Raw genomic sequence first — 24,402 nt, 5'->3', positions numbered from 1 at the left:
ACTTTCTCCCTCCACACTAACCTCCCCCTCCACACTAACCTCCCACATCCTAACCCTAACCTTTCTCCCTCCACACTAACCTCCCCCTCCCACATCCTAACCCTAACCTTCTCCCTCCACACTAACCTCCCCTCCCACATCCTAACCCTAGCCTTTCCCCATCCACACTAACCTCCCCCTCCCACAGCCTAACCCTAACCTCCCCCTCCACACTAACCTCCCACATCCTAACCCTAACCTTTCTCCCTCCACACTAACCTCCCCCTCCCACATCCTAACCCTAACCTTCTCCCTCCACACTAACCTCCCCTCCCACATCCTAACCCTAGCCTTTCCCCATCCACACTAACCTCCCCCTCCCACAGCCTAACCCTAACCTCCCCCTCCACACTAACCTCCCTCATCCTAACCCTAACCTTCCTCCCTCAACACTAACCTCCTCTCCCACATCCTAACCCTAACCTTCTCCCTCCACACTAACTTCCCCCTCCCACAGCCTAACCCTAACCTCCCCCTCTACACTAACCTGCCACAGCCTAACCCTAACCTCCCCCCCACATCCTAACCCTAACCTCCCCCCCACAGCCTTACCCTAACTTTCCCCCTCCACACTAACCTAACCCTCCCACTGCTTAACCCTAACCTCCCCCCTGCACACTAACCTACCTCTTGTGCAACAATACCCTAATCTCCCCCTACCCGAAGCCTACCCCAACCTTTACCACCATGGAGCCTAACCCTAATACTTACCAGCAGAATGTGTCGGAATTCTGACAGTAGGGATGCCGCGGTCAGTAAGGTGATTGTTGGCATCATGACTGAGTTAGCTGCAGGGATTTTCCCCAAGGTCCCAGGATACGTACGGTTTCCTGACTTCTCTGTAGAGAATCCATGTTCCGTATTGCTGCAATATGCACCCACTGATCCACCAATGATAAATAGTTTTTTTCTCATTTCTGCCTTTATTTAGTAAAGCTGCTAGCTTTTGTAGCAACCTTCATTGTGTGATTGGCAGTTGTCCTCCTTATGAGCTGCATATTGACCCTTGACTTGTATAGATACTATCATTAGAAGTACCAGTAATAGGGAACATTCTTCTTTCATTTTCATCCAAACTTAAGACCATGCTGTAAAATAATCATCTGAATTGCCTGGTTCAGTTGTGCCATCTGTATACATATGTACAAAGTCATTTATTTACCGCTGAGTGATATTGTTATTACGAATGGCCAAGGACATCTCTGGCAATGATGGTTGATGATGTGGAATATGTGAAAGTAAATCAGAACAACATTGCCGGCTTTGGACGTTAAAGGTACAAAATCAAACTGTGAAAATAAAATGTAGACTGGTTAATGACACGGAAACCACTTTCATCGTGGGTTATATTGTGTGGAACTAAATCGTTAATGCATAGCAGGATATTTCATAGGACAAGCCGACTGTGTATCATATCGCCCAATGAATTCTTGTTCTTTCTTTCCTCACAGAGACCCTAATGGACACCAGGACGGCTACAGCTGAGCTCGGCTGGACAGCGACTCCTTCTACAGGGGTGAGTATAAGTGCGAATATGATCACAAAATAATGTGTGCGTTTCTGAATGTGTGTGTGTTGCAGTAGTGCGGGGGCATTATTGCACATGTATCTGACGGGGTTTATTCTAGTTCATTCTTTCTGACAAAATCCTTCTTAGATGGACAAAACCATGTGCACTGCAGGGGGGCAGATGTAACATGTGCAGATAGAATTAGATTTGGGTGAGTTATTTTGTTTCTGTGCAGGGAAAATACTGACTGCTTTATTTTACACTGCAATATAGATCTCACTTTGAAGAAAAACCCCACCCAAATCTAATTCTCTCTGCACAAGTTACATCTGCCCCACCTGCAGTGCACATGGTTTTGTCCATCTAAGAAGGATTTTGTCAGAAAGAATGAACTAGAATAACCCCCAATGTTTTGAGTTGTTTTCTCCCCTGTTGTGGTTAGCTATGTTTTTTTAACCTATTCTGTTCTTACACAAAGTGCGCCTTTCCAGCTGATGGGGAGCGATAACTCCCATTATACCCGGCCAAACTAAAGCATGCTGGGATTTGTAGTGCATTTCTGCAGCAGCTGGATCATCCTGCTCTGAACTAAAGCTCTGTTGTCATTAATGTACCAAGATGATTTCGAACACAGTATTACAGAGCGGGAAAAGACCTCTATAGCAAATAATCTGTCAATTCTATTTATTTATTACCAGTTATTTATAAAGCGCACACATATTCCGCAGCACTGTACAGATAATGGACGGGGTGTACTAAGGGAAAAATGCGGTACATCCCCCATTTTCGGGGGTTTTACCGCATTTTCAAATGTCCTAAGACCCAGCCACCGCGTCTTCGCCAGCCAGGGTATCGCTACCTAAGCCTATGGGCTTCTTATCGCCACCCGCTGCAGATGCTGACCCCACTAGTCTCGCCCCGTCCTCCGTCAAACTCCTCCTCCCCCTAGCAGCATGTCACAGCCAGAGGTTCTTCCGGCTGCAGGGGGAGGAGTAGGCGCCGGGAGAGAACACTTCCCCTACAGCAGAAGTGAGGAAGAGACCAGGGATGTGACAGAGACCCCCCACACAACACATCACAGGTATCACGGGGGGTCTCCTTTACCGCTTTGCGATGCTAGTCGCATATGTTAGTACATCTGGCACAATATTTGGCCACTCACATCAGTCCCTGCCCCAGTGGAGCTTACAGTCCCTACCACTTGTACATGCACACATGTTTATTCTTGGGTTCATTTTTGTTGGGAGACAATTAATGTTTATGATATAGCTGATCAACGCTGTCTAGATCGACAGCAACGAAAGTTAGACTCAGGCCTTAGATCGACGGGAGAGTGGTCGACGGTTACATGGTTGACATGAGTTTTTCAAGTTTTTAGGTGGCTGTGTCGACATAAGTCGGCATGGACACTGTATATGCTCGGCACACTACTATCCAAGTGGACATAGAGTTAGATTATAATAAAGTATGAACCAAGTTGACCCGCACCAAAAAAGTGACAAACTCATGTCAACGATGTGACTGTCGACCACGCTCCCATCAACTCCCGTTACTGTTGATCTAGATGCGGATCTTTAGGCATCAAACTAGACGGGTTCGAATAAGCGTGATCGGCCATAACATGGTCCTTCTAGAAATCAAAGATCCGTTGACGTAATTAACCTACCAGTATATTTTTGGATTGTGGCATTAAACTGAAATATCCAGAGGAATCCCACACAAGCACGGGGAGAACATATATACTCCACACAGGGTAAATGAATGTAAATCTCTGGTGCCACCGATCATCTATGTTGTGGCCTGAATACATTATTGCACTAATTAACCAGGCCCCTATTTAACACAAACTATGCCTCGGTCCACTAACTCATTTGCATTCTGACAGACCAGATATATTCTATTTAATATGTGCGAATGTCCACCATGAATCAGGACTGTCCCCTCAAGAAACGGGACATACAGTATCCTCTATGTCAGGCATGTCCAAACTGTGGGCCTCCAGCTGTTGTGAAACTACACATCCCAGCATTCTTTGCCATCGTTTAGCATTCACAGTTCACTAATAGCAAAACTATGGCAAGGCATGATGGGAATTGTAGTTTCACAACAGCTGGAGGGCCATAGTTTGGACATACTTGCTCTATGGTGATACAAGTTGCGTTGTACATAACGAGTGAGCTACATGCGACTCTGTAGCGCTGGGTGTCTGTTTTGCAACACTTTTCTGTTATAAAGGGCGAGATTCTCTATTACAGAAATGCGGTAAAAACCCCGTTATCTGGGTTTTTACCGCATTTCTGTATTCTCTAACCTCCCTCCGCAGTGTCACCGCTGCGGAGGGAATCGCCAGCAAAATCTGGCGGTTCCCTGCAGAAGCCTATGGGCTTCTTACCGCAGCGGTGTGTGAGGGATCCGTCACGGATCCCTCCCAGCATGCCCTGCGGCCGGCGCGTCAGTCTGCGCATGCGCAGACGGATGACCCGGAAGTCCAGCAACGGCGTCGCATCGCAAGGGACAGCTCTTATCGCAAGAGCTGTCCCTTGCGTTAATGACCGCATATTTTAGAGAATATTCGGTCATTAGAAATGCGATGCCGGGCGAAGAGGGCTGCGGATTTTAGAGAATCCCGCCCATAGTGTCTTATTTGCAAATGGAGAAAATAGGACATACAAGCAGCTTCTCAAATTAATGGAATGTTAGTGTTTTCCAGGAAAACACTATAATGCAGCATTTCAAATGCAGACACAGCCGCAGTCACACATCGATATACCTGTAGGCACGCCACATATCATATAAAAAAAAAAAAGGACCGGTTTAACAGAAAAAAAAAAACCCGGCTCTATCGAGGTTCAACTAGCAGGACTGTTTATTGCGAAAGGAGGCTAGATATATGTGGACACATCTGTATGATTGACAAAGGTGGAAGAGTGACTCAAGCATGTTAGTCTGTGATTGAAAGATGATATCATCTCGCAATTAAATTTAGGGGCCAATTCAGTTAGCGGAGAAGCCTGTGGAGCCACCAGCAGAATCAGTGTACTGTAACTGGCCCTTATAAACATAATGTAATTGAAACCGGCCTATATACTCTATGTACTGCTTGTTTTGCGGTGCACATAAACTTCATGCTGATAATTCAGCAACATTATTTATTTATTTATTTATTTATACAGTTTCTTATATAGCGCACACATATTCCGCAGCGCTTTACAGAGAATAGTTGAGCATTCACATCAGTCCCTGCCCCAGTGGAGCTTACAATCTATATTCCCTGCCACATGTACATACACACACACACACAGACATTCTTGGGTTAATTTTGTTGGAAGCCAATTAGCCTACCAGTATATTTTTGGAATGTGGGAGGAAACTGGAGTACCCCGGAGGAAACCCACGCAAGCACGGGGAGAATATACAAACTCTGCACAGTTTGGGCCATGGTGGGAATCGAACCCATGACCTTAGCGCTGTGAGGCAGTAATGCTAACCACTACACCGTCCGTACTGCCCCACTCCCCCCTATAATGTGAGAGAAGGTAGGTTCTTCATTTTGAAACGGTGGTGGAAGCCAGCATGCTGCAGAGAACGGAGGAACAATCAGTACAGCAAACATGAAGGTGTGGGGGGAGGAGGTCTACTTACCGGTCGTGTCCCAGTAATTCGGATTTCTTGGGCAAGCTCTCCTACCATATAAGTAATAAGTACAATTTTTTTTCTCCGTCTGGTAGATCTGTATAACATTCTGGAATTGGCTGAGACTATTCTTTTTTTTTTTGTGTAGTGTGGTACGGTATGTTCACTGTACTGCGCAACACTGTGTAGGGCGAGGAGAACAGAGGAATGAGTTAATGAATGTTATCCATGGAACATGAGCAGGATTCTTCCTCTCTATTACTAGAGCCAGAAGAATGCTCATGTTCCACTAAAACAAGTGGCTTTTCCTTTTCACACTTCAGATCTGGCTCATGCTTCAAAGGTACCATGAACTGTGCTAGATAGTGTTATCTAATGACTGTATTATAGATATTCTAGCATTTGATGATGGAGAAAGTAGACAACACCTAGCAGACAGGCCCTTTTTCTTATCTGTTGTGTTGATTCATGCACCCGTGTTGGTTCCTTGTTGCTAAGTTTTGTCTGAGGCTTTTTGTGTGCCCAAAGTAACCCAGAGTTGGCATGGAGCAGCAGTCTGTGGTGCAGACGGACTTTCGAATACTGTAGTTGTGTAGTTTTTTTGTGTGCACAGTTCACTATGAAAAAATAAAATCTATTTAATTAGGATTGTCTTATGCTGTGTACACTCGGTACAGTTTGACATTCGATTTTGAGTGTATAGGGATCGCATAGACTTCGAATGGAGATAGAACATGTTTTTAAGCTTTCTATCCCGGTTCGATGCTGGTGCGCGCTCCCGTTCCGCTGAAATAAAAAAGCCGCATAGACGGTGCAGCAATGAATATATAGTGCAGATTGTATGAATTGTATGTAAATAGCACAAGTTAGCAAAGATTGCATAGCACATAACACACGGTGAGATTCCTTTGCTATGCAATCTTTTCTAACTCTGTACTATATACATACAATTCATGTTATCTACACAAAATCTGCACTATATAGTCATTGCTGCACTGTCTATTTGGCCTTTCCATTTCAGCTGAACGGGAGCGCGCATCGGCATCGAAAGCTTAAAACCATGTTCTATCTCCATACGATGTATATGCGATCCCGAATATCAAATTGTACCGTGTGTACCCAGCATCAGATGAATAGAAAATAAAATGTCAATATTGACAAACAAAGGAGAAAAAAATAACGCGACAATCGCCAACACTCGAAAATCTCGACGTGAGTTTTTCACTTCTTTTTAGACTTTCTCATGCTTTAAGATCCACGTGGACACCGACCACAATGCACCATGCTCGTAAAATGGCGAGCGAAGTGAGCGATGTAAGTGTGTGCACTACATGAATTGGGGGTGCACGTGCCAGGGTCTCGACAATGACACAATTTCTTTTAAACTTATATTGACCTTTTCTAGTGTGGCCTTTTTTCCATGTCAACCTTTTGCTTGTTTTGACCTTTTTGACAGTGCCCACTTGAGAATGTCGACATTTTGTCTGTGTTAACCTTGTACCTCTCAACCATTTCATCCACGCCCTTATTTCCTTGGAAGAAAAAATGTCTGTGCTGACTGGTCCCGGCACCTAGAAAGCGGCTAGTGCAAGTGCAGTGGGGATCCTAACAGTCAGTATCCCGACTGCCGGTGCTCCGACAGGGGGGCGAGCACAAAGAAGCCCCTTGCGGGCGCGCTGCGCTCGCCACAGGTTCTATTCTCCCTCTACGGGAGTACTGTACTGTGTATATATGTAGATGAGCCCACTGATTGAACATATTGGTGTTTATCATTGAGGCCTGAGTTATTTATATGGCATCCTCATGCTGTACATGGAAAGTACACATTGATAGTACTATGTATATAGGACAACATGTACCGGTGGGTATACTATTAGTTCAATCACATGAAAAGAATTTAAATGGAGCAACACTTGCGCAGTACTTTGAATTATAGCCGGATTTGTGGCGCTGTCACACACTTGATGGACGGAGCTGTTCCAGTGCGTTGACCTGAGCAGACGTTCTAAGTTATTGCTGGCGGTGACTGTACGTGTTGGCTATGGATATGAGCGCTGCCATTACACAAGCCCACGTCTATACAGGTCAGCTTCCCGATGGATTCCTTCCTCCGCTCCATGAAACTTTACTGGGGCTTTTATGATGGACATTAATGCACAAGCAAATATTCATTTAATGGCCCCATTGTGTGCAAAGGATTGTGGAAATGTAAATGTAATCCTGTGAGATAGATCGGTGTTAGAGAGGGGATAACAGACACTGCTCCTTAACCGCTTAGGAGAGTCCGGAGGCTGGACATGGGAATGGCCTCTTCAGAACCCAATATCTTATTCATGTGGAAATAGGGAATGTGCTCTCGCAGGACAGAACTTGGGGCCAGTAAATGACCTCGAAATCTACTCCTGGTTGTGGCAGGGGGGGATAAGGGCACGTGGTCGCTAATGAACTAAGCTGTTTTTAGTTCTGCAGGACTATTATAAGGCAGTGGTCCTGCAGATTTAGAGTTAGCACTGAGGGGGTGGGAGGGTGCTTCCCTTCCAGATTTTGGAATTGGAGACAAATTAGTGTCAATTTGACAATTTTAGAATGAATTTGCATGATGACTTTGCTCATTGTGTCCAGCTGTGACAACTACCTAGTTAAATCACCCGACCCCTTTGGACATGGGAGGGCAGCTTGCACCCCCCATTGACACTACTGGTATTCTGCCCCTCTCTCACTCAAAGAGTTTTGTATGTAACAGGCATCACAGGTGGCACATAATAAATAGCACTGAGCAGTCAGTAATTAACCTTTTGCAGTTAAAAATTTTTTTGCAATTCACACAGTCTGGTTTACATGAATTAATTGGTCTACGTTGAATGTTGAACAATGTTAATGTTCTTATTTTAAAGCGGCTCACCGCCGGATCTGCTACTAGCGCTAGGGCTGTTGAGCCTCACTAGACTTTGGACTTGAAAGGGTTAAGGAGGGTTCCAGGCAGCTGACAGACATCTAATCAGACCATCAATAGGTCGACACCAAAAGTTAGACATACATTATACATTGACAAAAGTTGAAATGCATTTTCTAGACATTGACAAAAGTTAGACATGCATTAGTTAGACATGCATTAGTTAGACATGCATTAGTTAGACGTGCCAGCGCACTCCCATCAACGACTTTTTTTAAATTGACTTGTTCATACTTTACCATCCCAGCATAAAGGGAGAATAGAATAGTGAAACTTAAGGCCCATACGCACTAGACCATATTGGTCACAATACCGCTCAGACAGGGCTTTGAACAATATCGTCCATCGTCCAGTGTGTACGATGTGCGCTCTCGTGCGTCGTTAACGACCCCCATCTCTCATCCAGCCGGATGAGGGAGGACATCCCCAACAACAGCCATGCTGCAGCATGACCGTCGTTACCCCCTCCGTTGGCTCCATCGTGGTGGCCAGTGTTTTTTGTAAAAAAGGGCATGTTGCCCCGTTTTCTAGAAGTGGCCAGGTGAGCCGCGATTTCGTCCACCTCCAAGTTGCACTGCGATGGGCAGCCTGAGTAAGTTTAGTCTTATTTAGTCTGTAGTTGCAGAGGGACACCATGACCGATGGTCCCAGTGGTTCTCATACACTGCGATAACATCTCTGATTGATGTGATTGCAAATGCAGTTAGTTGTGCTACTCACTTTCTCCATCATTTGCATTACTTAACGGTGGCAAATTCTAGACCGCTGTGAGCAGCTTATTTGCGATCCTTACTGAATTAGGCCCATAGAACCCCTAAAGATGCAATTTGGCAGAGAGAGTTTATCCTGCCCCTTTTTGGCCCCTGCTTACAGCAGATCTCTCCTCATTCAGCTCTCCCTCTCCTCTCACTGTCTCTGCGCGCTTGCACTCCCCCCTTTCTCACTCTCTCTCTCTCTTTACAGTTGAGATGTGTAATTAGGAAACATAAGCAGCCTGAAAGCAGCTTTCATACCTGAAACATCGGCAGTAAATGCACTCAGCAGTTCTCTTCCATGGCTATTAATGTCACTTTTATGAAGTAATGAAGAACAAAACACCCTCAGGCACTTTAAACCGTTGTGTTTTTTTTTTTTTTTTTTAATACAGCGCAAGACTTTTCAATATTGAATGATCTCCTTATTTGCTCTCACAATCCAAGATTTGCATCACTCTGTGCAGGTTGACCTTCTCCTGGTAGGCCCAACATGGTCCATTCTCACCAACCTGCCCATATTTTACTCATAGTCTAGGCCCCGGTATAGAACTCTATATCTTTGAGCACAGTCCATCTTCCATCACCATGCTGACATTGCTTGCTACCCTGGAAGCAGATCCAGACTGGTAATTTCTCCAAATTAGTCATCTTTACCATCCAGGGGCACAAATACAGGAGACAATGGAAGCCAGTCGCCTTCGGGTGCCACCCCAGAGATGGGCACATGGACTTCTCCCATTTCTCCAGGTTTGGCTTTATGCACCCAAGAGCAGGAATAAGTAGAGAGCCCAGGCGGTATGTACCTCGGTCCTCCGTCTACCTCTCTGAATGCCTCTGGGGTGATGGAAGTGAATGTGGTGGGGCCACCAGCAACTACATTATGTCTTCACCCGAGCATGTCCCACAGACAGTAGGCCTGAGGCAAGGTTGGACTGGATATGCAGGCCATCAATATGGAGAGTTTCTAGCACACTGAGAAAGATCACCTGTATGAGGGAAGAGGGTGAAGCAGGGGGAGCAGCACACATTGCAGGAGAAGTGCTGGCTGGAATTGCTCCTGTGCTCAGTGCAAAGGACTAATTGCACATCTTTGTGTCTCTGCGCTGCACCTGTCCCCTACCTGCACATTTTATACATCATTATCAGAACACACTTGTTTGGGCTACCTACAGTATGTAGCGCTGGATGGAAATGGAATCAATTGCATCCAGCGCTACATACTGTAGCCCAAACTTTGTGAACACTCCCTCTTCGAACCAACCATACGTGCGCAGTGTTAGAACACGCCAGATGCAGCCTGCAACCATGCATGTGCCCAGCCCTTTTATAATCTGATTCTATGGGGGGGACTGTATGTGCTACTACTCCCAGTAATTAGCAGCCCCACATTGCAGATTTCCCTGCGCACCCCTGTCCTCTATAATAGGGAGGGTCGATATAATGATTTTGTGTCATCATGGTCTCTTATCTCAGGATGTTTTGTGCAAGAAGTACAGTACCGCATATTTTGACATGATGTCTCATAATGGTCACTATTGGGAAAGTTATGGGATACTCTATGTACCCTATTAACAACCATGGACTTTGTGATTCATGCACTGTGCACGTAACTACTGTAGGAGATTCCGAACAGGAAAATATTCTTCCAGTATGTACGATGGCTGACACACTTACCTGTCTGGGCTGTGTGCTATACCCTGCTTCTCTAATCCCTTCCCTGACATGGGAAAGGCTACTTGGCTAGCAGGTGTATTACAGATAACAGCTCAGTCACACATCACATTTATTCCAGAACATTATACTGTAAGGGCGCTGGTGTAACCTTCATCTGTCTATCCGGTAACTGCACATCAACTTTCTTCCCTCAGAGGGCATTTCATAGTATTATCTAAGAAGAGTGTTGTACCATGGCAGCCATTAATAATAGTGGGTGGAAACTGGATGATAAATGCCATCTTTATTTAAAGAACGAATTTGCGCATATCTGCAGGGCAGCCGAGAGGTATTCCGGGCCCCGGTAAAATTTTTGGGGTGTGGCCTAATCACGGGAGGCATGGTCACCTCCCCCCGATTAGGCCACGCCCCCACAGCAGGCTCAGTATGAGCTCTCACGCTGTCAGTGAGACGCTGCTGCCCGGGATGGAAGGGGGTTGGGGTGCACCAGGGCCCATCGAGCAAGCCCGAGCCCGGATAATTAGTAAACCCCCCTCTCGGAGGCCCTGCATATCTGACCCTATACAGTGCATCCATATCTACACGCTCTTACATAAAGTTGCCCAAAAAAGCCAAATTACTGTTCCCTTTCAGTGTTAAGTAAGAAGAACATGTCTGAGTATACAGTAAGTACTTTGTGTAGTTTAAATATGTGAAGTTGCCACCGTGAACAATGTGGTGTCAGAAGCAGGTCATATTATTATACTTTATTTATATGGCGCCACAAGGGATCCGCAGAGCCCAATTACAGAGTACGTAAATAAGCAAAGCCGGAAACCGTGACTTAAGGCCCATACACACTGGGCAATTTTGAGCTGAAAGCAGCTCGGTTTTGTCTTTTGAGCTGGCAGAAAGTGTGTACGGGGCAGTGATGAGTGGTGAGCGCTGCTGCACACTACCCACATCATCGTTGGCCCGACCGCCCATCTGCCGGTATTAGATGAGCGACGGGGTAGATGGCTTTCCTTAGCGCTGCGTTATGTAATGTCGTCCACCCCCGGGGAAATCGTTAAAATGGGCGAAAATTACTCAGTGCGTTTCCCCATCATCGGTCAGCATACACACTGGGCAATATTGGGTACATAGCTACATTAGCAGAGGATATTGAAATAAGTATCAGCCTAGCAGACAACTGTGTGATTTGGTGTTGTCGAAGATGGTTTAAGTAAGAGAAGGAAGAGCGCATGAGGGAAGAGGGCCCTGCTCGTGAGAACGTACGTTCTAAAGGGATAACGGTAACCAGGCCGGGGGGTGGTGGGGTGTTGTGGATACAGCTGTCCCGGGCCTCAGCCTCTGAAAGGGCCGGAGCAGCTAATTTTAGAAACCGCAACCCCCCCCACCCCCAACTGCCTCAGCTGCGATGGCCTCAGTGCGCTGAACAAAGCAGGTCCTGGAGCGTAGGCTTATTCAACCCAGGTCGCCGGCGGCCAATTAAAATGCTGCACCGGGCTTTGAGCCAATCAGAGCTTGCGTACAGGCAGCCAATCAGACCGACAGCCGGGATGCAAGCTCTGATTGGCTTACCAGCCGGGGCTGCGTTTTAATTGGCCACTGGCATCCTGAGTTGAAGATGCCTGCGCTCCGGGCTGCAGCTCAGCAGAAGAGGAAATGGGGGGAGCAGGAGCCAGGTTATGGTAAATCAAATGATATGGGGGGGACTGGAACTGGTACTGGAAGTGAGTCCCGGGCACCAAAATTCCTGATGGCAGCCCTGCCGATAACACTCCCCTGTGTTCGCTAAAATAATATCCGAGTCATGTACATTGTGGAGCTTTGTTTGCCAGGGCCTGTGATAGTAACCCAGGAACCCCTGCGGAGATTAAACAAGCTCTCTCCAGCTAGAGGGGACATCAGAGCGCGAGGCAGCCTCATAATCAGGGAAGCAAGACACAGATCATTCTTTCTTTTGAGCCTAGGAGGTTAATTGGGATTAGTGGCATTCAGAAACACATCTATCCCTCCCCCACAGTCTATTATCACGACATTGTTGATTGGTCTGTGACAAAATGTAACCCCTCAACTGCCAGCGACATAAACTGGACTTCATAATCTAAAAGATCTGTATGTTAGATTTGATGGTATATCCTTCTGTATTTTCAGGCATCATACATTCTCTGTAGACAAAGCAAAATGTCTGCCCCCTCTCCCAATCAAGACGTTTGGCAGCTAATTCTCAATCTTGTAAACAAATATAACAAGCCCACTGTTCTCTGCAATGTGTTAGAATCTGTCTTTAGATTATTCTATTAATCAAATGAATGCTATTATGGAGAAAATGAACCATAACAATATGCATATCTATAGTTCCAGGAGGGTACGGGTTAAACAAATTATAAGGACACCTGTCAGTCATACCCAATCTCTATTATGTGTAATACACCATAAACTTGGTAGAAGGCTGACAGGCTGTGGCCTTCACTTAATCACATGTACGCTGCACTCGGCAATGACAGCTGAACACCAGCGGCTGACATTACCATGGTTACCGATGGAGCAGAGAGAGGAGTATCTACTTCACAATGGGACAAGAGTGGGGAGCTGGGGGGGGGGGGGGGGAGCTGCTGACTTAACTAAATCATTGAGTACAGAAGGGGAATTCAGATAGTATTGAATATTATATAGACAATGTCGCCTCTGTAGACTCGTCTCATCACCTCAAAATGTAACCTGTGCTGTTGTACAATAGTCCTGAATGAAGTACCACTGCAAAACCAACACCAGAACAGAACCCCAATGGGTATTTTCTATTTAAAGGGGGATATTTACTAAGATGGGAGTTCTATTTCAGATGGGCTGTTGCTATGGGCAACCAATCAGATTCTGTATAATAGAGATGGAGCCACACTCATTAGAGTGACTCCCGGCGCGCGATTCAGCACGCCACGGTGCGAATGAGGCGCAAATGCGTGTGAGATGCTCGCGCATCCCTGTGCCGGGGAACGGGGCGCCGCGGTTGGTTGCCTCGATGTGCCTGTTCGGCAAATTAGCGTGGACCCATTTGTATCTTCTAGAAGGTGCTCAATAAATAAGAAGTACTGTAGATTCTGATTGTTTGCCCATAGCAACATTCCATCTGAAATAGTGCATTTCCCACAAAGTGTTTTGCCAGTTGAGAAAGGGGTTAGCCTGGTGCTAATGGTAGGATTATTACCTGACAGGTATTGTGGATGGGATCCTAGTAGAAAGATATGTATTCAATCATTTTATGTTGCCCACCTTTTATAGCTGCCAATGCCTGGTTTTAGGGTCGGGCTCCAGTTCAAATGCTGCAATAACTGGCATTAATATGCCCACATCAGGGTGGCCTTGTCAGATCATGCTACAATACGGCCATATTCTATATAACAAGCAGGTATCCCTGCCGCCAGTATGACACTCCATAGCTATTCGGGAAATAAAGGCCTATCGCAGCGTGTCGTGCAAGCTGTGCATGGCATGCTGGTGCTAGTAATTCTACAACAGCTTAAGCGGGCTCCAAGGAATCACTAGCATTATTGCATCTGTACAGTAAAAGCCATACAACTTAACCCTTTACCGTAGTCACAGCAGCATTAGCAATGCATGCAAAAAGCAGTGCGCGATTATCTGGTTTAGTTGCATAGAAGCCTGTTTTTTTTTTTATGGGATTTTGTTGTTGGGCTACTGCCTGGGGGCCCAACAAGCATAGGGGCCCCAGAGCAGCTTAAGGCAGGGCAAAAACTGAAAACATGAATGTTGCTTACGGCAATCCTGTTAGCACTGGCCAGCATTGGCAGGCATCCCTCCTCCCCCTGTCCTCCTTCATCATGCCCGACATCAGTGAGGAGCACAGAGATAGGTAAGGTTGTGTAGGTAGGGGCCCCACTGCACGGCTTTGTCAAGGGGCTCATTATGCTATTTTAAGATGGCCTGGAATCTACTGCCCTGGCCAATATGTTAGCCTAGCCTGTGCCTCCAGTTCACAAGCATATGCCACAAACTGATGACCAGTTACCTCGATGGTGGATGACGCTGGTTTGGTTACCCTGGGCGATATCATATTTTGCTGTTGGCTCCTCCGTCCAACTGTCATTGACGTGGAAGAGAGATACACTGACAGTGCCACCACCAAGAGGTCACATCTGTGGGCACTTCCTTCTGTCAGTGTGTGCCAGGAAACATGGTAGCCGGCTGCAAGGCTTATTGGGCGCTGGAGCAGTGACACCCTAGGCATTTGCCTACATTGCCTTTGCCCAGGACAGGATGTGTTGCCCATGGTCAGTAGTGATCTGGCCTGTTTGACAAACTTACCTACATGGCCTGATAACCGTTCAATTTGCCACCTTGCTTCTGAAGCCATTGCGGCCTGTTACTGCAGAAGACAACTGCCACAGACAGACTATCCGCCATCTTGTTCTGACTGCTTCATGACTCCTGATAAAGATGGTCCTCTCTAATCATTGTTGGAAATTCTAATAATGTGCAGTAACAACCCATAATATCTCCAGTGTTTGTGTTCCTTAAACTACACCTACCAATCTGCAGAGGCATCAACAACGAACGCATCATAGAACCAATCTCATGCGTCCACTGTCCATCCTGTATTCACCAAGTAGCTTGAATGATTAGGTATGTGTGATGTCATTGCCACAGACATGCCAGTCCACCTGTCGTGATCTGAACACTCAGGAGAGAGGCCAACATGGGCAGATGTGGTTATTTTGGAATAGGTAACTGATTAGCGATTACTTTAGTCTTGTTTGTGCATGATCATCTGCCAGTCACTGACCGTGTCATCTGCCAACTGTATTACTGGTGTGCCTGAAAATCATCAGATCGGTTGTGTATTATTTTTTTTCTGGGCACCGCACTTGTTTAGGGATTACCTAGGCATAATTATTGAGACAGTTTGCTGATGTTGCTGGCAGCATTGCCGCGTCTGCGGCGGACATTAGGATAAATTCACCAGTGCATTTGTTCAAAATTTCGTTTGCTTTTGTTATGCATTTATTTCATTCAAATGAATGAATGGAAAATTGCTGTAAAGTGTAAAAATTATATTCGGTATTCCTCCGTGTACTGCTGATATTTGGGAATGTGAGTTACACCACTGAAAGTAATTTGTTATTGTTTTTTTTTAATGGCTTATTGGGCATATTTAAACTGACACAATTTGTTGCAGGGCCTGCGCCAACACTAGGCAGTGTTGGGCATTTGCCTAGGGCGCCGGCCACTGGGGGGCGGTAGTTGGGAGCAGGGCAGGAGGGAGAGCTGGAGGTCTGGCTTAGCGGGCAGGAGGGAGGGCTCGCTACGCTGTGTGCAGATCAGTCCCGGACCCCGGTGCATGTTAACTGACATTTTCCTCCACCCGCATCGCGTACAGCCGCTCAGCCGGGCAGCGTCTGAGGGTGAGCCAAGTGCTCAGTGCTGCCCGGCTGAGCGGCTGTACACAGTGCGGGTGGAGGAAGTCAGGAAGATGTCAGTCACACTGCGCTGGGACTGAACTGCGAGGCCTCCCTCCTGCCCGCTAAGCTCTCCAGCTCTCCCTCCCGCCCGCTGAGCTAGACCCGAGCGCCTCACCTCCTGAAGGGTGAGTAATATATACACCGGAACCCCCCCCCCCCGGAGCAGCACGGCGGCCTTATTCCTCCCCACCCCCCACCCGTGCACCGGCACTTATTAGTTGTCGTTTTTTAATTCAAATATCCCTGATATGTACATAGGGAAACCCACGGGACAGCGGCAGTGATAACTGCTGTCCCAGCGAGTCATATTCCTGTCATTTTAAAGAATTGTATTCACATTTGGTAAACACTCCTCCAGGGGAATCTGACCCTACGTATGAGCACATTTCAGTTTCCGGGATCCGTGCCAGTGCTGGCTGAAAGCTGCTGGAGTGGGATCGGAAAAGATCCCTCTGCTACTACTATGGCTAACTGCTACTATGGCTTAAAGGAGTGGCTACATCTGGAGATGGTGTCATATAGGGCCTTATTTTGGTTCATTCTTTCTGACAAAATCCTTCTTAGATGGACAAAACCATGTGCACTGAAGGGGGGGCAAATGTAACATGTGCAGAGAGAATTAGATTTGGGTGAGTAATTTTGTTTCTGTGCAGGGAAAATACTGACTGCTTTATTTTTACACTGCAATATAGATCTCACTTTGAAGTAAAACCCCACCCAAATCTGATTCTCTCTGCACAAGTAGCACCTGCCCCACCTGCAGTGCACATGGTTTTGCCCATCTAAGAAGGATTTTGTCAGAAAGAATGAACCAAAATAAGGCCCATAATGTGGCCAAAACTTTGAAAACCATGGGGGGAAATTTAATAAGATGATTCAGAAAGTGAGAGATTTTTTTTTTTTTAAAGCGGCAATCATTTACACTGCAAAACCAGTTAGATTTTGCAGTGTAAATGATTGCCGCTTTAAAAAAAAACTGGAGCTTTTTTTTACCAAATCTCTCACTTTCTGAATCTCTCATCCTATTAAATTTCACCCTATGACTTTTTTTAATTTAGTGCATAAGGGTCAGATAGGGGTAGTTCCCCTGGGCAATAATGTGGACTGCATTCTGCAGGAGATTTCTGTAAATTCCCCTGCATTATGCTATTGCTACATAGCCAAAAACCATGAAAGTATGCAGATAACTTTCTACATCATTTTATGGAAAAAAAGCTTGATAAACAGGCCCCTGAATAACGTTCAAAGGGGCAGATACAGTCCTGTGGTGATCTTCAGCGCATATATTTCCCAGTACCTTGGGCATAACTATATCTCCTGTGCATGTATATGAGGTGCAAAGACAAACTAGCAATGTTACTGGTGTAATATGCGATCTTCATTCCTAGCTGCTAAAGTGAAGGGCCCACAAAAATGTGGCTAGGTGAAAGTAAGTTACGTATCCTTTCTAAAGTTATGCCTCTACGCTCATCATTTAGAAGTAGTCAAAATTACCATTTAGGGGCCGATTCTGGATCTCTCGTAGGGATCCGAATTCGGCCCCTTCCCCGATGGTTGGGGTTTGCACTTGTGCAAACCCAGACTGCGAACGGCCACGGCGAGTTGCTCACTCGCCAGGCAGTTCGCAGAGGGGAGGGAGGAGAGGATTGGGGCGGTGGCAGAGCTTGGCCATGGGACTGCCCAGCTTTTATGGGTGTCCCCATGTCTTCGTTACACTTTCACTTTCTGTTGAGGAGTAATTTGGTCTGTCGAGTAACCTCCAGTGGTCACTGGTGGTACGTGGTACTTTACCTCAGAGGTTAACATGCATTTAGGTCGACATGCAGGAAGGTCGACGTGACTTTAGGTCGACACAAGCATTAAGTCGACAGACAAAAGGTCGACATTGGGTTTTTTACCTTTTTTTGGGGTCTCGAATGGCAACACAGTCGACATGGACACTGAAACTTAGCACAGCGTCCCCTCGCCATGCTTCGGACACGGTGCCTCGCTACGCTCGGCACACTATTTTATTCCCCCACCATGCCCTAGTGCCTTGATGGCTAACCTTGACATTCCAGATGTTTTTAAACTGCACATCCCAGCATGCTCTGCTTTAGTTTTGCTATTTTGGCCAAGCTAAATCTGATGCAGAGCATGCTGGGATGTGTAGTTCAACAACAGCTGGAGTGTCAAGGTTAGCCATCAAGGCCCTAGTGGATGGTAGGGCATCAAATACCGCCTGTCGGCACATGTCGGCTCCCAAAACATTTGAAAAACCCCATGTCGACCTTTTGACTGTCCCCCAACCCCATGTCGACCTAATGATTGTGTCGACCTAACAACCCTGTTGATCTTCCTGCATGTCGACCTACTAGTGTCTACCTAATGACTGTCGACCATTTGTGACCCATTGACCGTTTCCCGGAGGAACTTGACCTATTTTGTGCACTACCGGCCACTAGATTGTGCCCGGGCGAGCAATGCAAGTGCTGCTGTGTTCAGGTGTACACCGCTGCTGGCACTGACTTTATTATTAGATTGTTCCATCATTTTGATGGCCTGGTAACTAGTAGTGTATAACATGTACCATTATATAAATGCCTAGTTTTCCCATCTGTCCATGTGAGGAGTGGACTGATGCATGATTTATATTATTAGTCGCTGCCGCATGATTTATAACACTAGTCAGTGAATCATGGATACTAATTTGTAGATTGAAGTTTTAGTTTCATATCATAGCCGATAATTACATATATACATAATTCTAATGCTAGGCGTTGACTTGTTTTCACAGTACCAATAAGCTTTCACAAAGAAGACATTGTGGTAATGTCATCATTATCCACCGCTTCATGGTATCCACATTTACATTTAAATACATTTGTGCAGAGAACGTTGGCGCATGTGACGAGGGGCCTTATTCTAGTTCACTCCGTCTTCGAGCCAAATTCCTTCTTAGCTGGACAAAACCATGTGCACTGCAGGGGGGCAGATGTAACAGGTGCAGAGAGATTTAGCTTTGGGTGAGTTTTGTTGCTGTGCAGGGAAAATACTGGCTGCTTTATTTTTACACTGCAATATAGATCTCACTTTGAAGAAAACCCTCACCCAAATCTAATTCTCTCTGCACATGTTACATCTGCCCCACCTGCAGTGCACATGGTTTTGTCCAGCTAAGAAGGAATTTGCCTCTAAGAGTGAACTAGAATAAGGCCCAATATGCCACAGGACTCCGCTGCGTATTCCCATCGGTGTAATATCCCCCTATGATATGCATGCATTCTGACATTAACCAATGAGCTCTGGATAATCTTTCCATTTTTAGATTTGGCTTCCCTGCGACCTTTTTTGCAGATAATTAAATAGATATATGTATCCTTAATTTGACATGTTGTCGCTAACGATATTTCATAGTACTAATGAGGTCTTTATAATTCATCTAATATTAACAGCGACACATTTCTCATGTTGGCCATAAAGTGTATATGGCATATTAGCTGTATCTCTATGCAATGTACTTAATAAATGGTTTGTTCTTTTATTAGAGATTACAGAGCTGTACAAATCCATAGTAACCATTGGATTATATAGTTCTGTGTGCCCTGCATCGGTGATGGGCGATATAGTACACTGTAATGGACACACGCAGGCTCTCTGATCTTTATAGGGCCATGCCATTCCCATCATTTCAGTAATGCAATACAAATAGATTTACTAATAGAAGATACCTATTTGTAAAAAGATATCAGGAGGTAATTTAATGTAAAGTGTACGCGGGAATGGGGCGTGGTCAGACAGGGGGTGCGGCCATTGTTTTTGATGCACTATGGGCCTAATGCAGACTTGATCTCAGGGTAAATTTGTTCTCAAAATGGCAAAACCATGCTGCACTGCAGGTGGGGCAGATGTAACCTGTGCAGACAGTTAGATTTGGGTGGGGTGTGTTCAAACTGAAATCTAAAGTGCAGTGTAAAAATAATGCAGCCAGTATTTACTCTGCATAGAAATAATCTAACTCCCCCAAATCTAACTCTCGCTGCACGTGTTACATGTACCCCGACCTGCAGTGCACATGGTTTTGCCCATTTTGAGAACAATTTGTCTTGCAATCAGCTCTGAATTAGGCCCTATATCAGATCTCTCTATATAAAAGGAGCATTAAAGCCAAGCACAGCGTGACATAACATCCCAGCCCACAGGCTGGATCAGGACAAGGCTGTACTAACGGGGAGGGACAGTGACCTCAAACTAGGGGCCTGATTTAGACCCAATCGCTTTTCTGCTAAAAATGTCCACTATGGCGGGGCGGCGGCTATCTGATTGCAGGGCACTGCTGCCCTGCAATCAGATAGCCGCCACCCGCCATAGTAAAAATGTGCCCCTGTGCATGCCGGTGAAAACTGGCAAATCCATTCGTAGCACACTCACCAACAAATGATTTCCCCACTGCATGCAGTGTCTGAGGAGCCTTGGATTTACTCAGCCGCTGCGATGAAACCCGCAGCTCGGGGCCGGAGCTGACAACAAAGGTCCCTCCCCGAAAATGCCTATACACGCATGCGTTTTTCAGTGACACTTCTACTAAACGGCTGGGTGCCACCCCCAGATGCCAGCTGCCTGCCAATCATCTTGCAAATAGCCAGCGAATAATGAAGAAGCTGGATTTTATCGCATTACGCTCCATGCGCTTTCATTCCGGGCTCAGTTAGGACTATCCCATCTGCCAAAATACATTTGCTATAAGAAACAAATATGACAATTCAGTGTGACTGAAACTTACTGACAATTGTAAATCCCGAGTTGCATTACATAATCCATATATTGCTGCCTTTCATCATGTTTCTCTTCACATGAAAGATGGACAGGTAGGTCACTGGGCTTCTGGGTATATTGGCCATTCTTGGAGAGATGTACTAAGCCTTGAAAAGTAATCAAATGCAGAGTGATAAACCACCAACCAATCAGCTCCTACCTGTCATTTTTTTTTCAAACACAACATGTGACCTGGCAGGTATGAGCTGATTGGCTGGCTGTGCTTCACTCGTAACCTCTGCAGGCACACTTAAGTGACTTACCTATAACACTATATGAATGCGGATTAGTTGTTCTTAATCATGCACACGCTTTTGTATTCATCACTAAAGACCTGAAATCAGAACTTGGTTATTATGAGCAGAAAATAGAATGTTTGTACAAATATCACTTACAAGATTTGTTACACTATATTTGTGTTTAATAAAGGATAGAAAGGGATCAGACAACCACATGATATTCTGCCAGTTTGCTTTGTACGGGCAAGTGCTTCATTATCATAATAGCATAACGTACATTGGGAATGGCAGCCTGATTTGCCACGAGTGTAAGCGCTAATGTTGGTGGTAATGAAGACTTCCGTCACTACCTCTCCACATGCACCTTATCCTCTATCATCTCCTGTTTATATCATTATCAGAACAATAACATTGCTTTCTAAGATGGGGATTTAATTAGTTGCTGCGGTGGCTTCCTCCCCGGAGCTTGCGGAGCGCAAATTTCTAAAGTACCATGAAGTGCTATCCAGACAGATACATCGTGTGATTAATATCCCTTACCTTTGTGATGCATTCTTGGGAGATAATGAATGAGATGCATTATGGGGGATCTACTGGGTGCATGAATATTTGTGTGTCTATGTATAGATCTATATGTGTACAAATGTGGATGTATGCGTGCAGGTATAGGTACATATGAAAAGATATAGATGTGTATGTATAGTATGTGTATATATTTTTACCACATACATTCCCCCAAAATATGTTTTTTATTTTTATAGTACAAATGATGTTGTCCGTTGTGGATCTAAACGTCATGATGTTCTTCTTGTTCTTATCAGTCATCCTTACATATTGTCACTTATATTTACAAGAGGAAGGGAATCCATAGCGAGGTATTCAATCTCCCGCCGCTATTCCCGGCGGGGGGAAATAGCGGCGGGGCCTTATTCATGGCTGTCTTTCCCGGCAGCATTGAACAGGGATCTTGGCAGAACGGGCCCGACTTTAGAAGCAATCGGTTCCGTTCTGCCGAGACCGGCCGTGAATTGTCGAGCTCACGGCCACAGCTCGACAATCCACGGCCGTATCTTGCGGCCACGCCCTCTTTGCGGCGTTCGGCAGGCGGAACGTTGAATCCCGCCTGACTATTTCAGGTTGAGCCGGCCGAGAACGGGACAGGGTCACGGCTGTGGGGCCAGCATGACCGTCTTTACCCTGGATTGAATATCCCCCAGAATGTGTGTACTTTATGATAAGTGTGTGGCGCTACAAACATGGTATTGTAAAAGTACACTGCAACTCTGAGTAATAGGACTTTACAGAATCCAGCTTATATATATATATATATATATATATATATATAATTATATAACTGTAAATGTGTGTTTTTCTTGCAGTGGGAAGAAGTGAGCGGCTACGATGAAAACCTCAACACAATCCGCACTTACCAAGTTTGCAATGTCTTTGGTCCTAACCAGAACAACTGGCTTCGTACCACTTACATTCCGAGGCGCATGGCCCAGCGGGTGTACGTCGAGATGCGCTTCACTGTCAGAGACTGCAGCAGCCTTCCGAACGTGCCAGGCTCTTGCAAGGAGACGTTTAACCTGTACTACTATGAGACAGACTCCCATGTTGCCAATAAAGACTCTGCATTTTGGAATGATGCCCCTTATCTTAAAGTAGACACCATAGCAGCCGACGAGAGCTTCTCACAAGTGGACTTTGGTGGGAGACTGATGAAGGTGAACACCGAGGTGCGAAGCTTCGGCCCATTGACTCGAAGCGGTTTCTACTTAGCCTTCCAGGATTATGGAGCATGCATGTCGCTCCTCTCTGTCCGTGTCTTCTTCAAAAAGTGCCCCATTGTGGTTCAGAATTTTGCCGTCTTTCCTGAAACCATGACCGGGGCAGAGAGCACGTCGCTAGTAATATCCAGAGGAACCTGCATACCCAACGCAGAGGAGGTAGATGTACACATTAAACTGTACTGCAATGGGGATGGAGAGTGGATGGTGCCCATTGGAAGATGTACTTGTAAAGCGGGATATGAACCGGAGAATCATACAGTCTGCAAAGGTACAGCACAACCTATTTATTGTATAGTACCTACTAATGATCTATTATATATATACACTATATAGCAGGCACTAGGTTGCACTAATACTAAATTGTACTAATCTATTAGACCATATTATTACAGTAATATTAGTATGTAATGCCTTGGAAAGTGGTGTGATACAGCTTTCTAGGACAAAACACACACACAGCCAAATGTACAGTAGTAGATACAAGAACAACTTAAGACTGGTATATACAGATGCTACCTCATACATTCGTCTCTTATGCCACACATCGTAAGATGTCTTGTGTGAGTGATCCACCAGATCTCGTGCAAATCTAGTGTTAGTGTACTGTGTTTTTCCTTAAAATGCATCTTAGTCTTAACACAAAGTGACTAGGATGCACCTGGGGACTCTGCCAATTTATTCCACATGTAACACTTCTATATCTGTGTGTGTCTAATTCTGTACATGGAGCACACTGGAACTTGGCATGGTAAAAAGCCACAGTTGCAGGCATTCTAGCAGTTTGTGTATAGATTTAGAGACTCAGAGCGAGATGTACTAAGCATTGAAAATTGATAAAATGGAGAGCGATAAACCACCAACCAATCAGCTCCTACCTGTTATCTTTCAAACACAGCCTGTGACATAGCAGTTACGAGCTGATTGGCTGGTGGTTTATCATGTTCCATTTTATCACTTTTCAAGCTTAGTACATCTGGCCCTCAGTCAATCCTGCCCTGTGCAAGCCTGCAATTTGCTTAGCACGGATCGGGGATTTGCTGCAATTCCATTCGCAAGCCGCTCCCAATCTAATGATATTTCCACTGTGTGCAATATGTGCATAGCCCGGGACTTGCTTGGTGGCTGCAATAGAAACAGGCTGATCTGGTCCGGAGCTGATGTCACATGACTTCCCTTCAAACGCCTGGGCATGCCAGCGCTTTCTCTGACACAGCCAGAAAATTTCTGGTTACCGCCCACAAATCCCGGCTACCTCTCAGTCAACTTGACTACGGCCAGCGATAAAAAAAATAAATATAGCAGCATTTTATCGCATTACGGCCTTATGCCTGCGCAGTCTATCAATTATCGCCTAGCTTGCGAATCCGCAGCCATGCAATCAGGTCTGAATAACCCCTTAAGACACTTTTTTTCCGCCAGCGGTGGGCTAGCGGAGATGCGCAGGACCTGGCGTGTCGTGACAGGCAGCAAATATGAAGACACATCTGTATGCAGTTTATTTACTGTATGTGATAGAAGCCATAGACTCTATGAATATTAATATGAACATT

The 24,402-nt window shown here is 45.6% G+C and overlaps 1 protein-coding gene across 8 annotated transcripts in view; it reads left to right on the top strand.

The window, feature by feature from the left end:
- EPHB1 (EPH receptor B1) overlaps positions 1–24,402 on the top strand; it is a 252,936-nt gene that overhangs the window by 89,075 nt on the left and 139,459 nt on the right. For all 8 annotated transcript variants that reach the window (XR_014471836.1, XR_014471837.1, XM_083178424.1 and 5 more), the window contains exons 2-3: positions 1,491–1,555; positions 22,439–23,120. Coding sequence is in view for 6 of the 8 variants with exons in the window: in XM_083178424.1 (XP_083034550.1) it covers positions 1,491–1,555; positions 22,439–23,120 (747 nt within the window). In the remaining 2 variants the exon portion in view is untranslated. The remainder of the gene's footprint in view (positions 1–1,490; positions 1,556–22,438; positions 23,121–24,402) is intronic.

Source organism: Crinia signifera, chromosome 3, assembly GCF_055691185.1.
Source record: "Crinia signifera chromosome 3, ASM5569118v1, whole genome shotgun sequence".
Classification (NCBI taxonomy): domain Eukaryota; kingdom Metazoa; phylum Chordata; class Amphibia; order Anura; family Myobatrachidae; genus Crinia; species Crinia signifera.
Note: the sequence above shows the minus strand (reverse complement) of the source record. Positions and strands in the feature narration are given on the sequence as shown.